Raw genomic sequence first — 21433 nt, forward strand, 5'->3', positions numbered from 1 at the left:
GAGAGGACGATATATCACTGTGGCGTGGGTTCTTCGGCCGAATCACAGTACGGAGGGACTGACGAGGAGCTGTGGAAGAAAAGCCGTTAGAAACAAGAAGTTATCTTCCCCTTGCTCCACCGTTAGCAGCAGGTCCGGGGATAACGGCCAAACCAGCATCTGCCAGTGGCTATCACAGTTAGCCTTAAGTCCCGTGCGAATCTGGAGGGGGGTTCCTCGTAAGGGGCAGGGGGCGGGGGTACACCGAGCAAGCAGAAGACTACACATCGAGAGGAGGGGGCTGGAAGACTGAGACGCCTCCAGCCTGAAGGGGCCGGCGGTTTGGCCACAGCAGCCCCGGACTAGCTAGCTTGTACCTTCCTGGCTAAGTGAATGGGATGGAGCCGGGACCGTCTGGCGCTGGTAGGTGGAATTTTTACATTACCATTAAATACATTTTGACTGTTAGAGGAATAGCTGCAGATACACATTTCAGTTGGAAAAGCGGGGCGCTGTAGCCGACCCAGCTTTAGTGCGATATGTACAAGGAGGATTGGTGTGACAACCCCTCCATCGTTGCATCGTAGCATAGAGAGGAGACGCTGAGATTTAGATATTGCAGCCTGGCAAAACAACGTTTTCTGTTAATTTAGATTCTAATGCAAGTGTTATCGAGTGCTGACAAAACACTGAGCCATGCGCGGGAGCATAGAGGTCGTGGGAAATCTGTAGTGAGGAGGAATGAGGTGAAGCCCGCCTTCAGCAGCAGCTGGCTGCTTCTTACAGGCTTACCCGCAACACAGTAGCCTACCTCTTTCACTGCTGCTTTCTTAAACGGTGTTTAAACACCAGCAACTTGTATGAAGCATTATAGATCAACTCTGGCCCACCATCTGCAGCAAAGGGTGAATTATTAATGAACGTAGTAGATCCCAAAATAATATCGCTTAAATGAGTCTAATAATAAAATTATACTACTGTTGGCAAATGTTAAATATAGTGCAATAAAGTACTCATCTGTACTCTGGAGACATTGGTATGATTGCCTTTTGTAAGGCTAGAAGTCATGTGTTTGTATTGTTTATTTTTTGTACTTTTTATTCTTTTATTGTCTTTGTTTTCTCTTTGTATGTAATCTGGACTCTGAGTCTGTAATAAAAGTCTATCTATCTATCTAATACCCAATTGTGATATGTAAATGCTGGAGTTGACTGTGCTGGAGTTGACATGGCATGTTTTCCTGGCTCTGCATGGTTACATTTCAGATTTGCAATCAGTGTTCATGTATGGTAGGACTTGCCTTTATTTGGAGACATTTAAACATTGATTGTTTTTCCTATTAAGCAGAAATAGGAAGAAGCTGACATTCCGAATGCTTGTTTTATTATTGAAAATAGTTCACTTTGCACCTATCAATCCAATTTTAAATCTGTGACTCCTTGGTCTGAGTTCGTAACTTATTTTATGACTTCTTAGATCTTACTGCTTATTCTGAATTGTCTTTAAACAACTTTAAACAGGGTTTATTTCTGCTTCCAGATCAAAGAAATAAAGAACACACAGTTGGTACTTACTGCTAATTTAGCTTGTTTTAAGTTTGATCTAATTTGTAGAATGGGGGAAGGGTCCCTAAGGCTCCCCATTTCATATTCTGCTTTTGTGTTTGAAGTGTGACAATTCAATTTGTCAGTCTTCTCAGATTGGTCAGACAAGTTTTTATCTGGCTCAAGAATGGACTGGTTTGCTCAAACTAATGGGATGTTGTCTTATACCATTGATTCCTATTTGGACCGTGTTTTATTTCCTAAGTTGATATTGGATGTAAAAGGTTAAAAAATTATGCTGCTGAAAATACCCCATTAATCTCATTAACCCAACCTCTGTCAAATATATATATATATATATGTTTTATATATGTTTTATATATATATATATATATATATATATATATATAAATTTTTTTTATTACATAATGTCTGTTGATGAGTTTATGGAGTGGTGATTGTGGGAGTTTTTAGTTTTGAGGCATTTAATGAATCAAGAGAAAAATCAGATTGTTTTTTAATTTAGTGTTTTATCTGCTTATCGCTACTCAAGAAAAAAATTGGTTCAAATCCCTTGCCAATTGAGGTACATTTTGAAATGTACTACCCAGATCCTCTACATTTCCATAAGATTTATTTTAATTTTAACTACATACAAATATGTAAAACAATATTTAATTTAATATATTTTTTAAATTATGTGAAGTTGATCATAAATTCATTCAATATGAACAAAAGCATTAGCAAGCTACTTCACCAAATGAGCAGCAAAGAACTAGAGGAAAGTTCAGAAATCCTCAGATACATGCTGAGGATTGAAATTAGCGGTCCTAATGTGTCTCTGTATTGCTGCTCGTTACGTCATTGTAAAGACAATAAGCAGCGAGCATCTTCATGTTGTGAGGCTCCGGTTTAAGTCTCGCTGCCCGGGAGAGACTGATATTGTGTTGGGATATGTGAGAGCACTGGCTCCACTTCTCACCATCTGCCTTCACTGGCACGAGGGAGAAGTGTGCGTCTTTGTGCGGTTAGTGGGCAGTAATCACAACGCGCTCGCACATTTACACACGTATCCTCTCCAGCTCCGAGTTTGCGTGCTTCACCACATGTCTTGGATCTGTGTTTACTGCATTTGTTGGACGTGTGATGCTACACACACACACACTCTCTGTAGGCACCTTTCTTCACATTAGGACTACTACTTTTCCTGACTCACGGCTTTGTGAACAAAACATTAAGTGGTATTTTTAAACCAAGGGTTTCTATAGCAGCTATTTTAAGTCAGGCTTTTCTAGTTTGGAATAGGCTAACTCAGAAGGACCAAAAAGGCCAAGGTCTCTTCTGCGTGATCACAGTGGCACCCTGCCTCCTCCCACATCTTTTCCAGCAGCCTTGCACATGAACACACACAGGTCCCCTGATATCCATGACAATACTGTGTTGCTGTGGTGTCTCCATGGTGAGGCTGGGAATGTAGGAGGGGGGGCGGGGGGGTTCTCCTGTTTGTGTGTGTGTGTGATTGTATTCATCGTAGCAAACGCTCTCCCTCCGTCGTGCTGCCCTGTGTTTCTGTGTGTGAGATGGAGGAGCAGGGCAGCTGGAGTCTTTGTTGTGATGGAGGAGGGCTGCTCTCTGGGGACCCAGAGGTTACGGCAGTGGGCCCCTCTCAGGCAGGAGTCAGAGCTAACTTCACACCAAGGACCCAGTCTGGGACGCCCCTCTATGTCCCCCATAAGCCCCCCTCCAAACCAAACCTCATCTCAAACCAACTTTCTCTCTTTAGGAGGTAAAACAAAGTAATGTGTTGAAAATTATCGAGTTTGACTTTATTATTCCCTGTTGTCTGAAAATTATTTGGGTTTTTAGGCTGTATTTTTTTGTTCTCTGTTCTCTATTTGTAAATGTACACAACAGTTTTATATTTGGGTGATATCCTTAAAACATAAATTCGAACACAAAAGTATAAATGAAAACCTGTCTTGTTTCATCAAAATCTGAAACTCATTTTGTATAAATGTATTAAAATCAGTGTTTATTTTTGTTAATTTGGATGATTATAGTGTAAAACTAATAAAAACCCAAAATTAAACTTCTACAAAAAAAAAAAAAATCTAATAAAGCATAAAATCTATAATCTGCTGAAATTGTACAGCATATGTTTTTGGTCGGGGCTCCTTTTACATGATGTGCTACATAAGTGGAGGATGGCATGGCGGGTACCAGCTTTTAGCTCTGCTGAGATGTTGAAGAAACTCAGGTTGCTCTAATAGTTTCTCTGTGTTGTTGGGGTGTGGGTCAGATGAACTGGATGGCTAGTAATACACAGTAACATAACTCTAATGAAACCAGATGCTGGTACTTGTGGCAGTGTGAGCTGGTGTGAGCATGATTTTATTTTCATGCTAGAAAATAAAATCGGCATCAACAAAAGTCATCACTGACTAGAAACATCACACTAGACCCCAGGTAGCCTCAGGGTGGTTCTTTAGTCTTCCTCCCCACTTCTTTACCTTGATTTTCAAATGAAGTGTAATAACAGTCGAGTTCTTTACCCTTTAGCTCATAAGATGCTTCTGATGTTATATTTGGTTCAGAAACCTTATAACATTACAGTGGTGTGTGTTTCGAAACCCTGACTCCAGCTTGAGTCCACTCCATGCTTTGTGAATTTGCCCCCAAACTTTTAAATGGTCTTCGCTTCACAATCCTGCTAATGCTGCAGTCCTTGTGGCTTGTGCACCTTTTTTGTACTACATGTTTTCCTTCCACTTAACCATCCAATAATTTGCTAGGATGCAGATGAAATGTTTAAAATTTCTGAGAAGCAGAATATAAGGATTTTATTTGTTTTAGTTTAGCCATTATCATCAAAATGTCTGGAAATCAACTCTTTAGGTACAGGCTGGTGAATCTGACGTTACCTGAGCTCCATAAATTTCACTTTTGCAATACTTTACAGAGAGAAAAACAAACCTTTTTAATTCTCTAAACCAGAGTAATTCAACTCCCGTCCTCAAGTGGTGGTGTCCTGCAACTGTTTGATGTCTCCCTAGTTCAACATGCCTTTTCTAAGTTGTTGAGTTGCACCTATATGTGTTCTTATCTTTATTTTGATACCTTTTTTGTCATGCTACCACTTCATTAATAAACCTTTATATTGTGTTCCAAGTGGACTTTGAGCATTAGAAATGTTGGTTTAATTCTTCCCCCTGTCTTTGTTTTTCTTTCCCTTCTTCTCCCCCTTGAATCTTTGTTTTGTTTTTTATGTGTTATCAAATCTTCCTTGTTCACCTCTTATGTTACTCCTTGCCTCATTCTAACTCATCTGTGGTGTAACTTTTTCTTTCACATTGTTTCTTGTCTCTACCATCGTCACTCTCCCTGCCTTCCTGTCCCGGCTGCTGGGTCTTATGCCCACTAATCATTTCACTTTGGCCCCTGCCTACGCTTCCTTCCTGCCTTACACCTACCTTTGTGGCCCTGTTTGCCCTAAACTCTGCTTTAACCATTTCCTTTGCAACTTCCTCTCCTTTTCCACTCGCGTATCTTTTTTCCTCATTCATTTAATTAACGCCAATATTTTCTTACTGTGAATTTCTACTTTCTCCACTGTATGTTTTCATTTTTAACCTTCTTTCCATCTGGTTCCTGCTCTTGTGGATGCCTCCCTGTAATGTGTCTGTCCAGTGCCCTTGGGGGCCTTTCCCCCACCCCTGCAGCAAGTGTTTCATGCCCCCCGGCGACCGGGCATGGGCACCGTGGGCAAGCCCATTAAGCTGCTGGCCAACTACTTTGAAGTGGAAATCCCAAAGATGGACGTCTATCACTATGAGGTGGACATTAAGCCTGACAAGTGCCCACGGCGAGTCAACAGGTAATAGGAGAACTAATGACTGTTTGTTACAAAGTATTTTTTATATAAGTTTTATAGCTTGTTTCTCAAGTCTTAAGTCAAAAAGCAAACACTGCTGTGATGTAATGCTTACAACTGAATATTAAATACCTATCTGTGTTTCCAGTCTTTCAAAAAGCAGTGAATTCTGCAAATTAAGCATAGAAACTGTTAATTTATAAAAACCGAGGCAGTAAAAGGTTCCTCACAATCAAGTCATTTACCTTGACTTTATTAATTCAAATATATTAGCAGGCAAAACATAATGCATCATGTGAGGGGAAATCTATTCTAATAAATTCTTATGTAACTTCTGGTTTGTGTAGAACATTTATCAAATAGTCCATATTTAATCACATTCTGGATACCATGTTTTATAACAAAAGATTTTATTCTTTGAAATCAAAATTGGTGTCTTTGGGTTTGGCTTAATGAAAGGATAAAAATTGTGTATTTCTGCAAGAGCTTCTTTAATATTAAACTGCTGTTTCTGTGCTGCTGGATCCAACCAGCTGAACTGGACGTTAGACTCAAAAATGGATCCAAACATATGGGATTGTTTCACTTTGATTGGTGTTAGTTTTAACAGTTTTGCCATTTGTTATTTATCAAATACTGATTTTCAATATCTGAACTGGATGCAAGTAACTTGCTGCATTATTTATAGGCCTTAACATTATTACATTATTATTAGCCTTAACAAATGTTTTTTCAAAAACAAGACTTTGTGTTGTAGACCAACAAAAAGTTTTCCAAAATTGTAAAGTAAATGGAAAATGAGACATTGAGAAAACAATCCTTTAATTAATAGTTAAATAAATACACTAAGGTTTATGGTCATAATGTGATGTGATTTTGTTTTTCCCAAGACACTGGAAAAAAATTTCCTACTTGCTCAGTTTAGCCTACTGTTTAGGGCCTGGATAGCAGAGTTTGTTTCTTATTTATGGTACTTCATAGGATTACTATAAAATCCTGTCATTGCTCCAGGTAGCTTTCATTAACTGGCTACACCGAGGTCGCAAAGGTCTGAAAAAAACCATAAAACCGAATCAATAAAGTAGATTTTCTGAGCAAATCACAACACAGCAGCAAAGTTTTTCAGGAACAAAATAACTTCACAGTAACTAGGGGTCGTAATCTGAGTCAAACATGGGCCAGAAACAAAATCAATGAAACTCAGATGTCTTACACATGTTCAGAAAGTAACACGGATATCAAATTATATGATTGACTGTCTCCATAACTCATAAAAGTACTTTGTTAAAAAACAAAATTAAGAATACTTTGCATACATGGATATCAAATGGTTTGTTTACAGGTATAAATTAGAAGTAGGTTAGAATAAAATAACAACACACAGGTAGAAGATTGAGTTGCGACCTCGCTTCCACCTCAAAAGAAAAAAAAATTGAAATTTAAACTTGTTAATTTTGCTCATTACTAAATGTTTTTGTCTTTATGATGAACACAGGTTACTAAATGATACATTTACCATCATCAGTATTTGATTTCCATAACTTGCTTCCCTTAATATGTGTGAGATTAACATTGTTGGTTAGTAACTAAATTAGTTTTGTTTATTTTCTGTACACTCTTACAGACTTCACTCAGACCTTTACTGTAATGATAATTTATAATGACTCAGCATTTTTTCCTGCCAAAGCACATTAAGAAACAAGATGGAAGAAAAATACCTGCCATGTTCACCATTTTTCACAAGTGAAACTTTAGTCACTTTGTTGTATGGAATAAAAATAAATATTAAGTTTGTGAGAGTAAAGGTAACAAGAATCTCTGGAGAGTGAACTTCCATCCATCCATCCATTTTCTATTCACCCTTTGTCCCTAATGGGGTCGGTAGGGTTGCCGGTGCCTATCCCCAGCTAATGTTCTGGGCGAGAGGCGGGGTACACCCTGGACAGGTCGCCAGTCTGTCGCAGGGCGAGAGTGAACTTAAAAAAAACAAATGTGATGTTGCTTTTCAGGGGAATTGGCAGCCTGGCATTACTTAATGTTTGATTTAATATGCTTCAGCCGTCATAGAAAGATGTCTTCTTTTGTTCAGGATCCTTTACTTTTGTGGCCACTCTGAAATTATATCATACGTATAACCAAGCTTGGTGGCTGTCAACACCATCCGATTGTCTGTCAAGCTTCCCAGTTGTCTCATGTGTCAGCGCTGGCTATTAGCAGAATTACAAAAACCTTATTTATTCAGTTTGGCGCTAACCCCAGAGCTGTGATGGAGACTCAGTCTCTGTGTTCTGATCATTGTCTCAGGGCTCTGGATAATTACCAGTATTCATTTACACTACCTTAGAGGAATGTAGATAATGTTTTGCCTTTTTGAAATCAGATGTATGTTTGCAAAATTGGATTATGGTTATTTACTTTTACACTTTAAAGAATTTCAATATCTTGTGCTTATTTAATGGAATAACAGCTTCAGTATGAATGAATTGTGTAAATCTGCCAGCTGTAATATTTTTGCAGAGATTTAAACCATCAATTAGGATTTAAAAAAGAAATCATAGTTGACACTTCAAAAACCTTAGATTTTGGTAGACTGATCCATAGAAACTGCATATTCCATGAAATTCACTTCCAAATTTCCAAAGAACTTAGTTTTGTCTCTTTGTAAGTGGAAACACAAAGGAACCAAGAAGGCATGCAAAGGTTGAGGCCTTTGACCTTTTCTTTTTAGGAATATCTCCTCGCCCCCAACTTCATAATGAAAACCAATGCGTTGAACATTGCCCCCCGCTGCCACCTGCACTCTCTCACTCTTTGTCTTGCTGCTGCCCCCCAATGATCACCATGTTGCACCCAGCAGCTGTATCCTGTTTGATCAATATCGTGATCACATTGTGAACTGTCTCTGTCTGTGACAATGAAACCTCTTGATAAGGTTGCTGGCACACTGGAATGATATTATATTATTATATGTTATATAAATATATATATATATTATGTGTTCTGTTGCTTCTTAAGCTCATTTTATGATTTTTAATTCCTACAGAGAGGTGGTGGAGTACATGGTTCAACATTTCAAGCCCCAGCTCTTTGGTGACAGGAAGCCTGTGTATGATGGCAAGAAGAATATTTACACCGTCTTAGCACTTCCTATTGGGAGTGAAAAGGTAAGTTAAGTTTTGTTCTACCATGCCATTACCAATGGCTTCTCAGGAATCAGTTAAATTTGTCTTCAATCTTGTTTGGATGGAATTTCAGGTGTTTAGCGCTGTCAAACATGCTTGTGTACAAGCTGCTCAATGTACTAAAGGCGGAGAAACAACTTACCGTTACAGAAAAACTGTTCATCCACCAATATAGTTGGAGAAGAAGACATGGCAGCAGGATTGACAGTGCTAAGGCCCTCCTAACTCTGAATGGTTGTTTCTAGTTGGCACTGGGAGAAGGCAGAGTAGTCCGATACTTTTTTTTTTTTTGTCCCATACCATAGTGTCACAAAGTTATAATAACTGTGATATTTAAAAAAAAAATTGAATCACGTTCCCCACCTACCTTGTTCACTGTCGTTGCCATCCCAGGTGGATTTTGAGGTAACTATCCCTGGTGAGGGGAAAGATCGAATCTTTAAGGTTTCCATCCGCTGGTTGGCCAAAGTGTCATGGAGGCTGCTACAGGAAACTCTCGTCAGTGGTCGACTGCAAGTCCCCCTTGACTCAGTTCAAGCCTTGGATGTGGCTATGCGCCACTTGGCCTCTATGAGGTACGCCATAGCAAACCCTCTGTCTTCCAGTTGGAAGGGACAGATCCAAACATGCATGGGGTATCCGTCTGTTCAGTCAGATTGTCATTTAGAAATTCTTTTTGTATTATTATTATTATTATTTTTATTATTTATTATTATTTTTTGTGTATATTTAGTTAGAATGACCAGCATTCTATTTGCTAAATACCAGAAAACTTAGTGAGAACATTTATCTGGTTTCATGCTATTTTGTGGTGGTCTGACCTCTCTGTGGTGAAATGGTTACAAAATGTGAACAACTTAAAAAGCATGAATACTTTTTACAAGACACTGTAGTTAAGTTAGGTACAACAGATTTTGTGGCAAAGATCGGTTCATGTTTACTCTGTTTTTTTGGAAAGCTTTATCTCACTCTGAAGTAACCCCTTTCCTGGACATGAGCTCATGCTGTATTCATGGCCTAAATAGGCACACTCATCATTTTCTCCTCCAACTAGGTACACTCCAGTGGGTCGGTCCTTCTTCTCCCCACCTGAAGGATACTACCACCCACTTGGTGGGGGGAGGGAGGTCTGGTTTGGCTTCCATCAGTCTGTGCGTCCCGCCATGTGGAAGATGATGCTTAACATTGATGGTGAGTCACTGACAATAACATTCACGTATCTGTGTGTGTGTATGTGTGTTGCCATTCAGTGTTCTAAGTGGCTTTTACTGACACTGTGATGACTATTTGCTCTGTCACAGTAATGTAATATGCATTCTGAGAGAAACAACATTAAATAGTTCTAACATTATTTGTGAAGTCTACATTTCTTCTCTCTGTCTGTTAAATATATATATATTCAAAATAACTACCTTTAAACGTTCCAGGTAGTATTTTATTTTTGTTGCTCTTTGTCTCCCTCTAGTGTCTGCCACGGCCTTCTACAAAGCTCAGCCTGTAATTGAGTTCATGTGTGAGGTTTTGGACATTCGCAACATCGATGAGCAGCCCAAGACTCTCACAGACTCACAGAGGGTTCGCTTCACAAAGGAAATTAAAGGTGAGAAAGAAAGGACATTCAAATTTTAAATTTGAACTGAAAAAAATACTTAGGCTTTTATGTTTTAGTTGTTTTATATTTATAGCTTAGATATATTTAAATGACAAAGATCTTCTAAGAAATGTGAAACCTAGGACTTGAAACGTAGGTACGGGTACAGTGTTAGATTTGATTTCTCTTTACTCCCAGTTGTCTGATTGTGTCTGCGTTTCTCAAACCGTTTTGTTTGTAGGCCTGAAGGTCGAGGTGACACACTGTGGGCAAATGAAGAGAAAATATCGTGTATGCAATGTCACCAGACGTCCTGCCAGCCATCAAACGTAAATGCTCTTTAAACCCATTGCTCCTGTAACCTCATTATCTTCTGTGCTCCTGGCGTTAACCACAACAAAGCAGATGAATCTGTTGTCTTTTAATAACTCCAACATCATCAATTTATCTTGGTAATTAAATTGGCACAGAGCCACTTGGAAGTGTCATGATTTTGAAGTATATTAAGATTTATTATAAGAAATATTAGGATTATAAAACTCTAAAGTTAAACTAGTGGTTCTACTTGGGAAATTATATACCTTCTTTATAAGGGATTAGCATGTTTTTTTAAATTAAAAGTAATAAAATTATTCTTTAAAATAAATAAAATTTATTGACAAATTTTTGTAAATTTTCATCTAAATAACTATAACAGATGCAAACAATTGAGAAAATGAGATGTCAGATGCATTGATGTCTAAGAAAATTTCTAAATGGATTTAAATGTTTTCACATATTTTTCATAGTAATTGTCAATACAGGTGCAATACTGATTCAGATCTTTTTACGTCTAGGTTTCCCCTTCAGCTTGAAAGTGGGCAGACGGTAGAATGTACAGTGGCCCAGTACTTCAAGCAGAAGTACAACTTGCAGCTTAAATACCCACACCTACCTTGTTTACAAGTTGGGCAGGAGCAAAAACACACCTACCTGCCCCTGGAGGTAAATCATTATGGAAATCTGACTGGTTGAAGGATAAAATAATGATATTTTAGTACTTTTTGTAAATCATCAGGAAACATTTAAGTTGTTTTACTGACTCTATGTATTTGCTATTTCTAGGTGTGCAACATTGTAGCGGGTCAGCGGTGCATTAAAAAGCTGACAGATAATCAGACCTCCACTATGATTAAAGCCACAGCTCGCTCTGCGCCCGACAGGCAGGAGGAGATCAGTAGGCTGGTGAGTTCTGGAGAATCCTTCATGGTTTCCATACCTTAGATAATACGTCTCAGTGATTTGTGGCGCAGACAGTGAAATATGATGCATGTCCTTCACTCTCCACAGATGAAGAACGCTAACTTCAACCTAGACCCATACATCCAGGAGTTTGGGATCAAGGTAAAGGACGACATGGCTGAAGTGACAGGCAGGGTGCTGCCAGCTCCCATTCTACAGTATGGCGGACGGGTAAATGCAGCCCATTTATCAGTAACCATATAACCGTTTGGTGACGTTTTCCAAATGCAACAAAATCCTGGTTGACTTGCACTGCTGATCAGCTATATTTTAATTATTTTTTCTTCCACAGAACCGGGCTATTGCGACTCCCAACCAGGGAGTTTGGGACATGAGGGGGAAGCAGTTTTACAACGGCATTGAGATCAAAGTCTGGGCGATCGCCTGCTTTGCCCCACAGAAGCAGTGCAGAGAGGAGGTGCTCAAGTAAGTGAACACTTCCAGTGCTGAGTGAAATGCGTCATGGAAATATAACCTTCCTAATTTTTGCCAAGCAAAAGTCTGAAAATAACCTAGGATAAAAAAATAAAAAAATCAATTTAGTTAGTAAATAAAGTCCAACCATGTGTAGTTTAAGCTCAGTATAAATAAAATGTTTCTATGAAGGCATCAGAAGCTAAGGAAAACAATAGCCGTTGAAAAGAAACTCTAAACTTTGGATCTCTGGCAAAACACATCTCAGTCAAAGGAGCTGAAAACAAATGCATGTCACACAGTTTTTATTTCATTCATATTTATGGATTGGTTCATGGAAAATAGCATTATTTCGGTTGAAGTGTCACAAAATTTATAAAACGTGGGTTAATACCACTGTAAAGCACTGTTGTGTACTCTGCCTTCACTGTTTTTATTTAGAATTTTTTCCTAACCAAACTTTGAATTTAACTCAGGAATTTCACAGACCAGCTGCGCAAGATTTCAAAGGATGCTGGAATGCCGATTCAGGGCCAGCCATGTTTCTGTAAGTATGCCCAGGGAGCTGACAGCGTGGAACCCATGTTCAGACACCTGAAAAACACCTATTCTGGACTTCAGCTCATCATTGTCATCCTCCCTGGGAAAACTCCTGTTTATGGTATGTCAGTCCTGACAGATTGTTTCTCTATTGCTGTGTTCCTTTTTTTATTTTTGTGCAATCTGTTATTGTGAAATCATGTTCTCATTTCTACAAAGGCAAGTAAGTTTTAGTAGCCAAGATAAGAGCCAGCTGCCTCCTGTTCAGCACCCACTCAGGACATTTGACTCATTATGACAGGCAAAAATAGAACAAAGGAGGCTCTGGAAAATGTTTGGAAATAAATTTACGCTTTTAATTTTCACATTCTTCTTTTAAGAGCAAAAATTATGGGATGTTGTTCTAAACATGGACGTACTTATTTACATATTATTCTCAATGATCAGCTAAACCTTCTCAGGAAAAGGTTGTATTTCCTCCATTACTAACAGTAATGGAGGAAATACTTATGTCCCTTAATTTAAAGGCGCAGAGCAGTAGTCGCTAAAGGCTGTAAACTCATCAGATTACTAAGTGGATACATCAAAAGGATGTTCCCACATTCTTCAAGCACAACAATGACTTTCTAATGTCCAAACTCTTGTCTTTTCCAGCGGAGGTGAAGCGTGTGGGAGACACTCTGCTCGGCATGGCCACGCAGTGTGTCCAGGTGAAAAATGTTGTAAAAACTTCACCTCAAACTCTCTCCAACCTCTGCCTAAAGATCAATGTGAAGCTGGGAGGAATAAACAACATCCTGGTTCCTCACCAAAGGTGAGATTTTGTTTGAGTGTGTTTTTATACGTTTACATTTGGTGCATTAGATGAATGAAACTAAAGATCTGCTGCGAACGACTCATGCTTGTATTACTGCTGCCATAGGTTACACAGAATATTAGCTTACTTGTGGCATAATCTGCTTCTTCTATCAAAAAAATAAAATCATTGTCTACATATTTCATAAAATGCAATGTTGTTTTTTGTGTGCAAATCTTTTGAAAGTTGGATTTTTTTCTATTTTCTCCTATGAAATAACTCTAAAAAGCAAACCTGTTCTTCCTTGATTAGCAGTTGTAATTTGCATCTGCTCTCCCATATGCATCGTCAGGTCTGCCGTGTTTCAGCAGCCGGTTATCTTCCTGGGAGCAGATGTCACACATCCACCAGCTGGAGATGGCAAGAAGCCGTCTATTACTGCTGTAAGCCTCTTAATATTGATTTGGATTTTTGCATTTTCTCCAGAAAAAGAAGGAAAACCAATCTCCTCATGAAATCTGTGAACTAAACCCATCTTTGGGTGAACTTCACCGGTTCAGCTCTGGTAAATAGTGGGTTTGAGCCAGTATAACAACTGTGTTCTACAGTCTCATGATATTGAAATCAAAATCTAAAACAAAAATATGTAACATAACATAATAATAACTATACCATTATAGCATAATGGTAAAGTCTAATCACTTTACCATTATGCCTACTGTTATTATGCTAATATATTCATTGCAGTTAACATAGATTCATTTCTATTTTAAAAGATAGACTTGCTCAAAAATATTACATTAAATGGCAGTAGGTTTTTGTTTTACAGGCAAAGTAAATATTGAGAGACTGCAGGTTAACAGACATGTTGCACTTAGCTTGCCAGGTACAATAGATGGTGCTCCTTTGCTTTCCACACTATAATTGTCAGTACAAATGTCCAAAAAATTAATGTGTAGCAACAGGTGGAGGAGGGCAGCGTTGTTTTATTTTGTTCCCTACAGCTGAAGAAAACTCTAGAATATTATTTAAGAGAGTTTAAATAGTATAATGAGAAACCATATTTTTTTTATAACCTTGGGAGCCCCCGATACAAGTAACTGTCCAACATCTAAATTTATCATTACTACTTATTACTTATATTGAATTGTTTTAAATTGGAAAATGTAATGCTGGATACAAAAGAGACTGAAGTCAAACTGCAGCCAATGATTTCAAAGATTTGTAGGATTGAATTAGTTTTATAAGCATTTTATAGCCACAGTTTCATAACTTTTGTTAATGTCACATTTAAGGATTTCTAAATGTTTTCCAGCACATTACAAAGTTCCTCTTTTGTCCTGTGTTGGCTTCAGTCATGCCAGAGTTATCCTTTTAAAGTCAATCAAAAATAGGAAGGACATGTAAATAATGCAAATGACTTGGGGATCTCTATGAAAACTCACACGATTGTGGTTGCTTGGTAACTGTGACACTAGATGGTTGTTGCGCTCTGTACTGCAGTTTGGAGCAGAACAGCTTTAAAAGGTAAAAGCAGCTGCATTACCTTTAGTCTTCAACACAAGGAAAATATATTTTTCTTAGCTGTTGCATTGAAAACTTAATCATACAATTATGATTGCAATTCTGAAGGTCTCTTAGCTAATTTTAAAATGAAAGGGAATTTTTTTTTTGTTCTATTAAATGGTTAAATAAGCTTACACGGATTTTATTGTCCGTATCATGACTATCATCTAAGATGAATCTGACTTTTTGTATAATCTTTGACAAAAGGAGGCAAAATGTGGTAAAGGCAGAGCTGGAAACAAATGGCTCATCATTGACTCACGTTCATAGGAAATGACGTCAACCCTCGTCCACACTTGGCCTCATCTCTGCTGTGGTTGGCTGGGTTGTTGCCTAGCAATAATGACAGATGATTGAGTCACACAGACAGAGCATTGGAGAGTTGAGTGGGTACTTCCGAGTGATCCGGCAAAGGAGACAACTTGTAGAAACGGATCATTATCACGTAAACACTGGACAATAGAAAATGATGTTTAATGCTGAGTCTCTTGCATATTCCAGGTGTGGTCTTTAGAGAAACTTATGTTCAGAAATACAATTGCAAATAGGAAGGAAACGGAAAAATGACTCAGTACAGGAGGACTGAAACTGTGTGAATGCTTTCATTGAAGAAAAACTTGTTTTAAGTATTTTTCTGTATTTTTCTAGAAATGCAGACAAATGCTTACATTCTCAAATAACTAAACATTTAATCCTTTTGAGAACATTTGAACACGTTATTCATTAACATCACTTTCACTCTTCATATCCCTCTTAATAGATGAGTTGATGCAATGTGCCTCATAACAGCTCATGCAGCTGTCTTCATTCCTCCTGCTGCTCCCTCTTCCAGGTGGTAGGCAGTATGGATGCCCATCCCAGCAGATACTGTGCCACAGTGCGTGTTCAGAGACCCCGGCAGGAAATCATTGAAGATTTGTCTTACATGGTGCGGGAGCTGCTCATCCAGTTCTACAAGTCGACGCGCTTCAAGCCCACCAGGATCATTTTCTACAGAGACGGCGTTCCAGAGGGACAGCTGCCACAGGTTAAAAATAGCTTGACATGAAGCCTCTCTCTTTTGATTAACTTTATATGATTATTATTTAATTTTTTTCTTTGACTTTAGTCCTAATTAAGTACCTTCTGTTCAGATTCTTCACTATGAGCTCCTGGCCATCAGAGATGCGTGCATAAAGCTGGAGAAGGATTACCAGCCTGGTATCACCTACATTGTGGTCCAGAAACGCCACCACACTCGCCTCTTCTGTGCTGACAAATCTGAAAGAGTGAGCTCTTCATTTTCTAAGCAAAAAAGTTTAATGTTTTATTTATTGTTTAGAAATCATTAATTACTTATTTCCTCCTCAGATTGGGAAGAGTGGCAATATACCTGCAGGGACTACAGTGGACACCAGCATCACTCATCCTTTTGAGTTTGATTTCTACCTTTGCAGCCATGCAGGCATACAGGTCAGATTAGCAAAAATATTTTCTACATGCTTTGACTTTCTCAGCTACTTTGAACCCTTTTTTAATTTTTCAACTGCTTTTCTCCCATTTTTAAACAACATAGATGTTCCGTTGATTTCCTCTGTGTCACCAGGGCACCAGCCGGCCGTCTCATTACTACGTCTTATGGGACGACAATCGTTTCACGGCAGATGAGTTGCAGATTCTAACCTACCAGTTGTGCCACACGTACGTTCGTTGTACCCGTTCAGTCTCCATCCCTGCGCCGGCCTACTATGCCCGGCTTGTGGCCTTCCGTGCCCGCTATCATCTGGTGGACAAAGAACATGACAGGTTTGTGTATAACGCGAGCATTACATATTTCAGTTTGGAAAGACCAATGGAATAACTAAAGAGATTTCCTTTATCATATATGTACTATGTACAGTTCACCATCAAAAGATATTTGGCATAATTTTTTGCTTATGATGGAAATCAAACTGGGGCATTATCTAGTTGCCTTTTTATTTTAACGATACAAGGGCATCTCAGTAAAATACAATATCAATGAAAAGTGAACTTTAGTAATTTGTTTCAAAATGAAAAACTTATATAGTTTAATAACAAATATTGTGTATTTCTGTTTTTTTGTCATTATAGCTAACTAGTGTAAAGCATTTAGTTTCTCTAGACATTGGAAAATGATATAAGACTAATTTGAAATAAAAATAAAATTTAATATGGAAATGTCAACTTACTGAAAAGTACGTCAATCAGCTATATAGTAAATACACGCACTATTTGGGGAGGTTTTTGCATGACCTCATCGGTGTAGTATAGCATGGAGGCCATCAGCCTGTGGCTCTGCTGAGGTCCAAGTTACTTTTAATAGTTAATTTCAGCTCATCTATTGTCTTTTTCCTTTTCTTCTCAGTAAAACTAAGATTAGTTTTATAAAACTAAGATTATTATGCCATTCTAAGATTCTATTATGCAATTAAAAATATCACACTTTTTAAATTGCATAATAGAATCAACCCTTTTCTACTATTCTTTGAGGTACACATGTTGCTAGTTTGTTTGCTGCATCTTCTCTCCTTTTCTGTCTCCTTCCAGTGGAGAGGGCAGCCATGTATCGGGTCAAAGTAATGGCCGGGACCCCCAGGCGCTGGCTAAAGCTGTTCAGATTCACCACGACACTCTGAGGACCATGTACTTCGCCTGAGTTTCACCAGCCATTGTCACCATTGTTCCCTTCCACCTCATTTTTACCTGAGTGGGCAGAAAGCCCACACCCGCCTCATCCCCATCCCTTGCTCCTGACAACTACCCAGTGCACACACTTCCACAGACCTGCCAGCCAGTCTTCTTCAATCTAAAAAACACAACGTCCTCCTGTAATTATGGGCTGAGCCTGCAGTCTCATGCACTCGATATTTTTTGAATATAATTTTGTTATTTTTACGTCATCAGGACAGTTGATTTTTTTATGTTGCTTTTTTTTTTTTAAGTGAATATTATTATGTAATTGTATTGTACGCTACCTTTACACTCCTATCAATGTAAGTATGCAATAGAGATGGGAGGAAAAATAGATTTTAGAAAGGGCGAAAAAACAATGGTTAAACTTTTTTTTTTTTTTACTACCGCCACAATGCTGCCTCTACCCATCCGAAAGACGGATGCCAGTGTTCCAAGCCCCTGAGAGTGGGGATCCTCCAGGTGGGCAGTACTGAGCATGCACACACACACACACATATTATTTTTAACTACTTCATGACTTGCATTCATGTTTTAGATTTTTTTTTTCTTAAATGATGTTATGCTTATTGTTTAAAAAAAACAGCCTTGAAGAGTCTGAGGTATGGTACATTAGCACTTAGTGTTAGCATGTAGGTGCCACCAGTCCTGCACATAAAGAGTTTCGTAGTTATGCGAGGCTAGCCCTCTGGTCTTTGTATTAGCACTGACAGAAGGAGCGGGTGTAGCGACTGTAGATGCAGGAGAGAGATGCTGTTGCACTCTCAGTCCTGATTGGCTAGTCCCTAGAGATTTAGCCTATAGACGCAAGCGTAGTGTAACACTAGAGGGACCATTTGCATAGAGTGTATCAAATATACTTGCACCTAAACCAGCATTATTAACCAGCCAAAAGTGATGCCAACCAATGAAAAAGGGGCACTTAAACAGGAAGATAATCTTTTATTTCTGTATTCAATGGTCTTTAAGGATTTATGAGGCACTTTTGTTTACTTACTGATTTTATTTTACAAAATGAACTTAGAAACTTGACAAACTGTTTTAAACTTTTACTCCAACACTTGCATTGTTTTCAAAACAAAGGCAACATGCAAGGTCAACTATCTTGCACGTTGAACTATCCTGGACATTTGAAAGCAGGCAAACAGTCTGTGATCACTCAAGTGCTGCAAAGCTGAACACACATTCAGCCAGGGGCCTTGCTCTGATCATTCTGCACATCATCATTCCTACTCGTATTGGTGGCAGTGAAGCCACAGAATGCATTCTAACATCACAACATTCTTGTTATACCTGTACACACCTATCTTCCATCTGTCCTGCTCTTCCCACTGCAGGCATTTACATATCATTGCCTGGAAAACAAAAGCACACGTATCTGAGCTCTTGGTTTCTTGGTTTCACTCCTTCCTTGCCAATTGCTTTCCACTTTTGGCATTATGGACATTCAGCATCCTCTGCCCCAATCCCCTAGTCTGTGTTTGCCAAATTTCAATTGGTGCTCTGTGTGCATGGGCGGCACAGATGGGGAATTGCTCATTGGACAGGGTGGGCCTCTGTTACTACTACTTAATATGCCCTGCCTTTTACATCGTGTAGTTCTCTGGATTTATAGGGGAAAAATGCATGTAATTATTTTTTTTATTGACTGGATATTCTGAGCCACCTTACTTTGGTTTTCTTAGAGGTAGGAGCCTTGTGCTCGCCACTGCCTGTTAATTGTTTTGCCTCGATTGTGTAATGGTTATAAAGACTGCTATTTTTTTGTCATTATGAATATTGTGACTATTGTCAGTGTTTCCTCAAGAGGGCACTGTGGAGACTGTCTCAAAATTCCACCTCAGCTGCCCTTAAAACACCTCAAATCTTGTCTGATGGCCAGAGCCCCCTTAACGTTGAAAGGGATTGTGAGAAAAGAGGTCAGACGAGTTTGATTTTAAAATTGTATTTATGAACTTGCGTAATCAGAATGCCTTTGTACGCCGTTTTACTGATCCTTCATTGTGTCCAAGGTGACTTGTATATATAAATATATAATATTTACATGTTATATTTTGGCCCAACACGCGCGGGGCCTTTTCACTCTTGCGGCCAGTGTTTTACTGCTTGTTCTGTACTCGACAAATACCAGTCTGGGGATATTTCCTGGGCACCACTAAAACCAGATGCAGTTCTTCACTTGCCGAAGCCACAAAAGCACCTTGCAAAGGGGAGACACAAAAATTTGCAGTCACCCTAGAAATGTATCGTGGACACAGGAGAGTCTCCACACAGCCTCACGGTCTGTCAAAGCAATATTGAAGCCACTGATCAAGAACAGTCCTTCTCATAGCACTTCCCAATAGATATGAATGAAATGACATGGAAGCATGTTATTGTGGCTCTGTGTGTGATAGTATTGGAACTCTGTTGGGGAGGGTTATTTTTTAATAAAAATAAAATTTGTTTTTTTAAATTTTTTTGATTTTATGTCTTTATTTTAATTTAGATTAAAATGTAAATAGATTTCTTCATTTTGCTGGGAAAGGTCTAGTTTTATTCTAATGTATTGCAGTTGTCATTATCACTCTTCTGGAGTGAAACTCAAATATTTTCCTCAATTTCTCACTCTAGTCAGGTGAATCTCAATCCACTCTTTCACCCCCACACATTTTCCCCACATTAGTCCAAAAGAAATCTTTCAATGTTACAGCAAAAGAAGTTTCACACGCTTCCATTTGGGATCAGAAGAGTCACTTCAGTTATACCTAAATTTTCCTGGATGATTTTGTCTGATTGGACATGTATTATATTTTAGTAATTTGGTTAAAAAATAGAAGATTTATATTTTAAAGACTTGGCACACAAGCTGAAATATTTCTGGTGTTAATTTTATGAATTATCTCTAATGAAATAATGAATTCAGTCACTCAAAAACATTTCAATATTAGATGACGGTCTTTTTAGAACAGAAATGTCAGCGAGTGAAAGCTTTGTTCATGTACACACTGAAAATATGGTTGGTGCTCCTCTTTGAATGAATTACTGCATACCTTTTAAAATAAGAACGGTTGCTGGACAGTTAAACAGGCATTTGTATTTTTAACAGTGTGGACAGCTGCCACATTGTCCTGGAAAATAAAATCAGTATTTCCATAAAGTTTGTCGAGAGAGGGAAACAGCAAATGTATTAAAATGTCATAGTACACAACTGTACTGTACATTTTTAAACTTTAGTAATGGAACGCTTATCAGCAACTAGAAGTGTATTGTATTTATTAGTGAACATTAGGAGCAAAAGATGCAGATAATTTTAAAGGTAACAAAACAACTCACCATGTGAGCAACTCTTGTAGCATGGTTGTGTAGTGAGTATGGTTTTTTTTGTTTTTTTTTTTAGGTAAAGTGTACCAATCGCAAACTTAGTCAATGTTATCATAAGTTGCGTTAGTTGTCAGAAGATGTAAGTAAGTCTCCATGAGAGGGGGTATTTAAGAAAAAAAACACAGATTCATTGATTGAATTGTTGGTTGATATGTAGCATATATTTGAATTTGTGCAGTAAACATCAAAACAAACAAAAAAAACCCCGAATGGCCATTCAATTTGATAAATATTTATACATGCCATCATTTAATAAATCTATATATAATCCAAGTGCACACATCAATAGATCAAATATAAATAAATAATACTAATTGTAGTAAATATTTTAATACATACTGCCAGTACAAACTGTAAGAACTAACTCAGCTTTTATATTTTAGGGTATACCTAAAGTTAGACTTTTACATTTGATTCTTAAGTTTAAAGTTATTTAATCTAGATAAGATTAAAGTACAATGGAACTGCAAATAAAACCTTGTTTTTCAGGTTGAGTACAAAGGGACCTGACGAGGCAACTCTAAATGATTAGACGTTTAGACTCGTTTGTCCCACGGAAGAGCAGGAGATAGGTGTCTTTCAGGCTGAGTACAGACAAAGAGAGCTGAGGAGACA

The 21433-nt window shown here is 38.3% G+C and overlaps 1 protein-coding gene across 2 annotated transcripts; it reads left to right on the top strand.

Moving 5' to 3' along the window:
* Positions 1-265: 265 nt before the first annotated feature.
* On the top strand, positions 266-19913 carry ago1 (argonaute RISC component 1). 2 transcript variants are annotated; one of them, XM_044116101.1, is made up of 19 exons: positions 266-402; positions 5211-5397; positions 8438-8558; positions 8970-9151; positions 9631-9767; positions 10042-10176; positions 10409-10496; positions 11004-11151; positions 11272-11391; positions 11497-11619; positions 11741-11874; positions 12339-12523; positions 13057-13216; positions 13551-13641; positions 15597-15791; positions 15898-16032; positions 16115-16216; positions 16350-16549; positions 17312-19913. In XM_044116101.1, exons 1-19 carry the CDS (start codon positions 378-380, stop codon positions 17418-17420), a joined length of 2577 nt encoding a protein of 858 aa, XP_043972036.1. In that variant the 5' UTR covers positions 266-377; the 3' UTR covers positions 17421-19913. The 2 variants fall into 2 exon arrangements, with proteins under 2 accessions (XP_043972036.1, XP_043972037.1); XM_044116102.1 differs by lacking the exon at positions 17312-19913 and having other exon boundaries at positions 16320-16438.
* Positions 19914-21433: the final 1520 nt, after the last annotated feature.

This window comes from Gambusia affinis, linkage group LG05 (genome assembly GCF_019740435.1).
Source record: "Gambusia affinis linkage group LG05, SWU_Gaff_1.0, whole genome shotgun sequence".
In the NCBI taxonomy this organism is placed as follows: domain Eukaryota; kingdom Metazoa; phylum Chordata; class Actinopteri; order Cyprinodontiformes; family Poeciliidae; genus Gambusia; species Gambusia affinis.

Bases quoted from the DNA above. Each gene is read 5' to 3' on its own strand.
- ago1 (XM_044116101.1), top strand. From the start codon at position 378: ATGGAGCCGGGACCGTCTGGCGCTG. The intron at 11,152-11,271 runs GTAAATCATTAT...TGCTATTTCTAG, and splicing joins ACACCTACCTGCCCCTGGAG to GTGTGCAACATTGTAGCGGG. The intron at 16,550-17,311 runs GTTTGTGTATAA...GTCTCCTTCCAG, and splicing joins GTGGACAAAGAACATGACAG to TGGAGAGGGCAGCCATGTAT.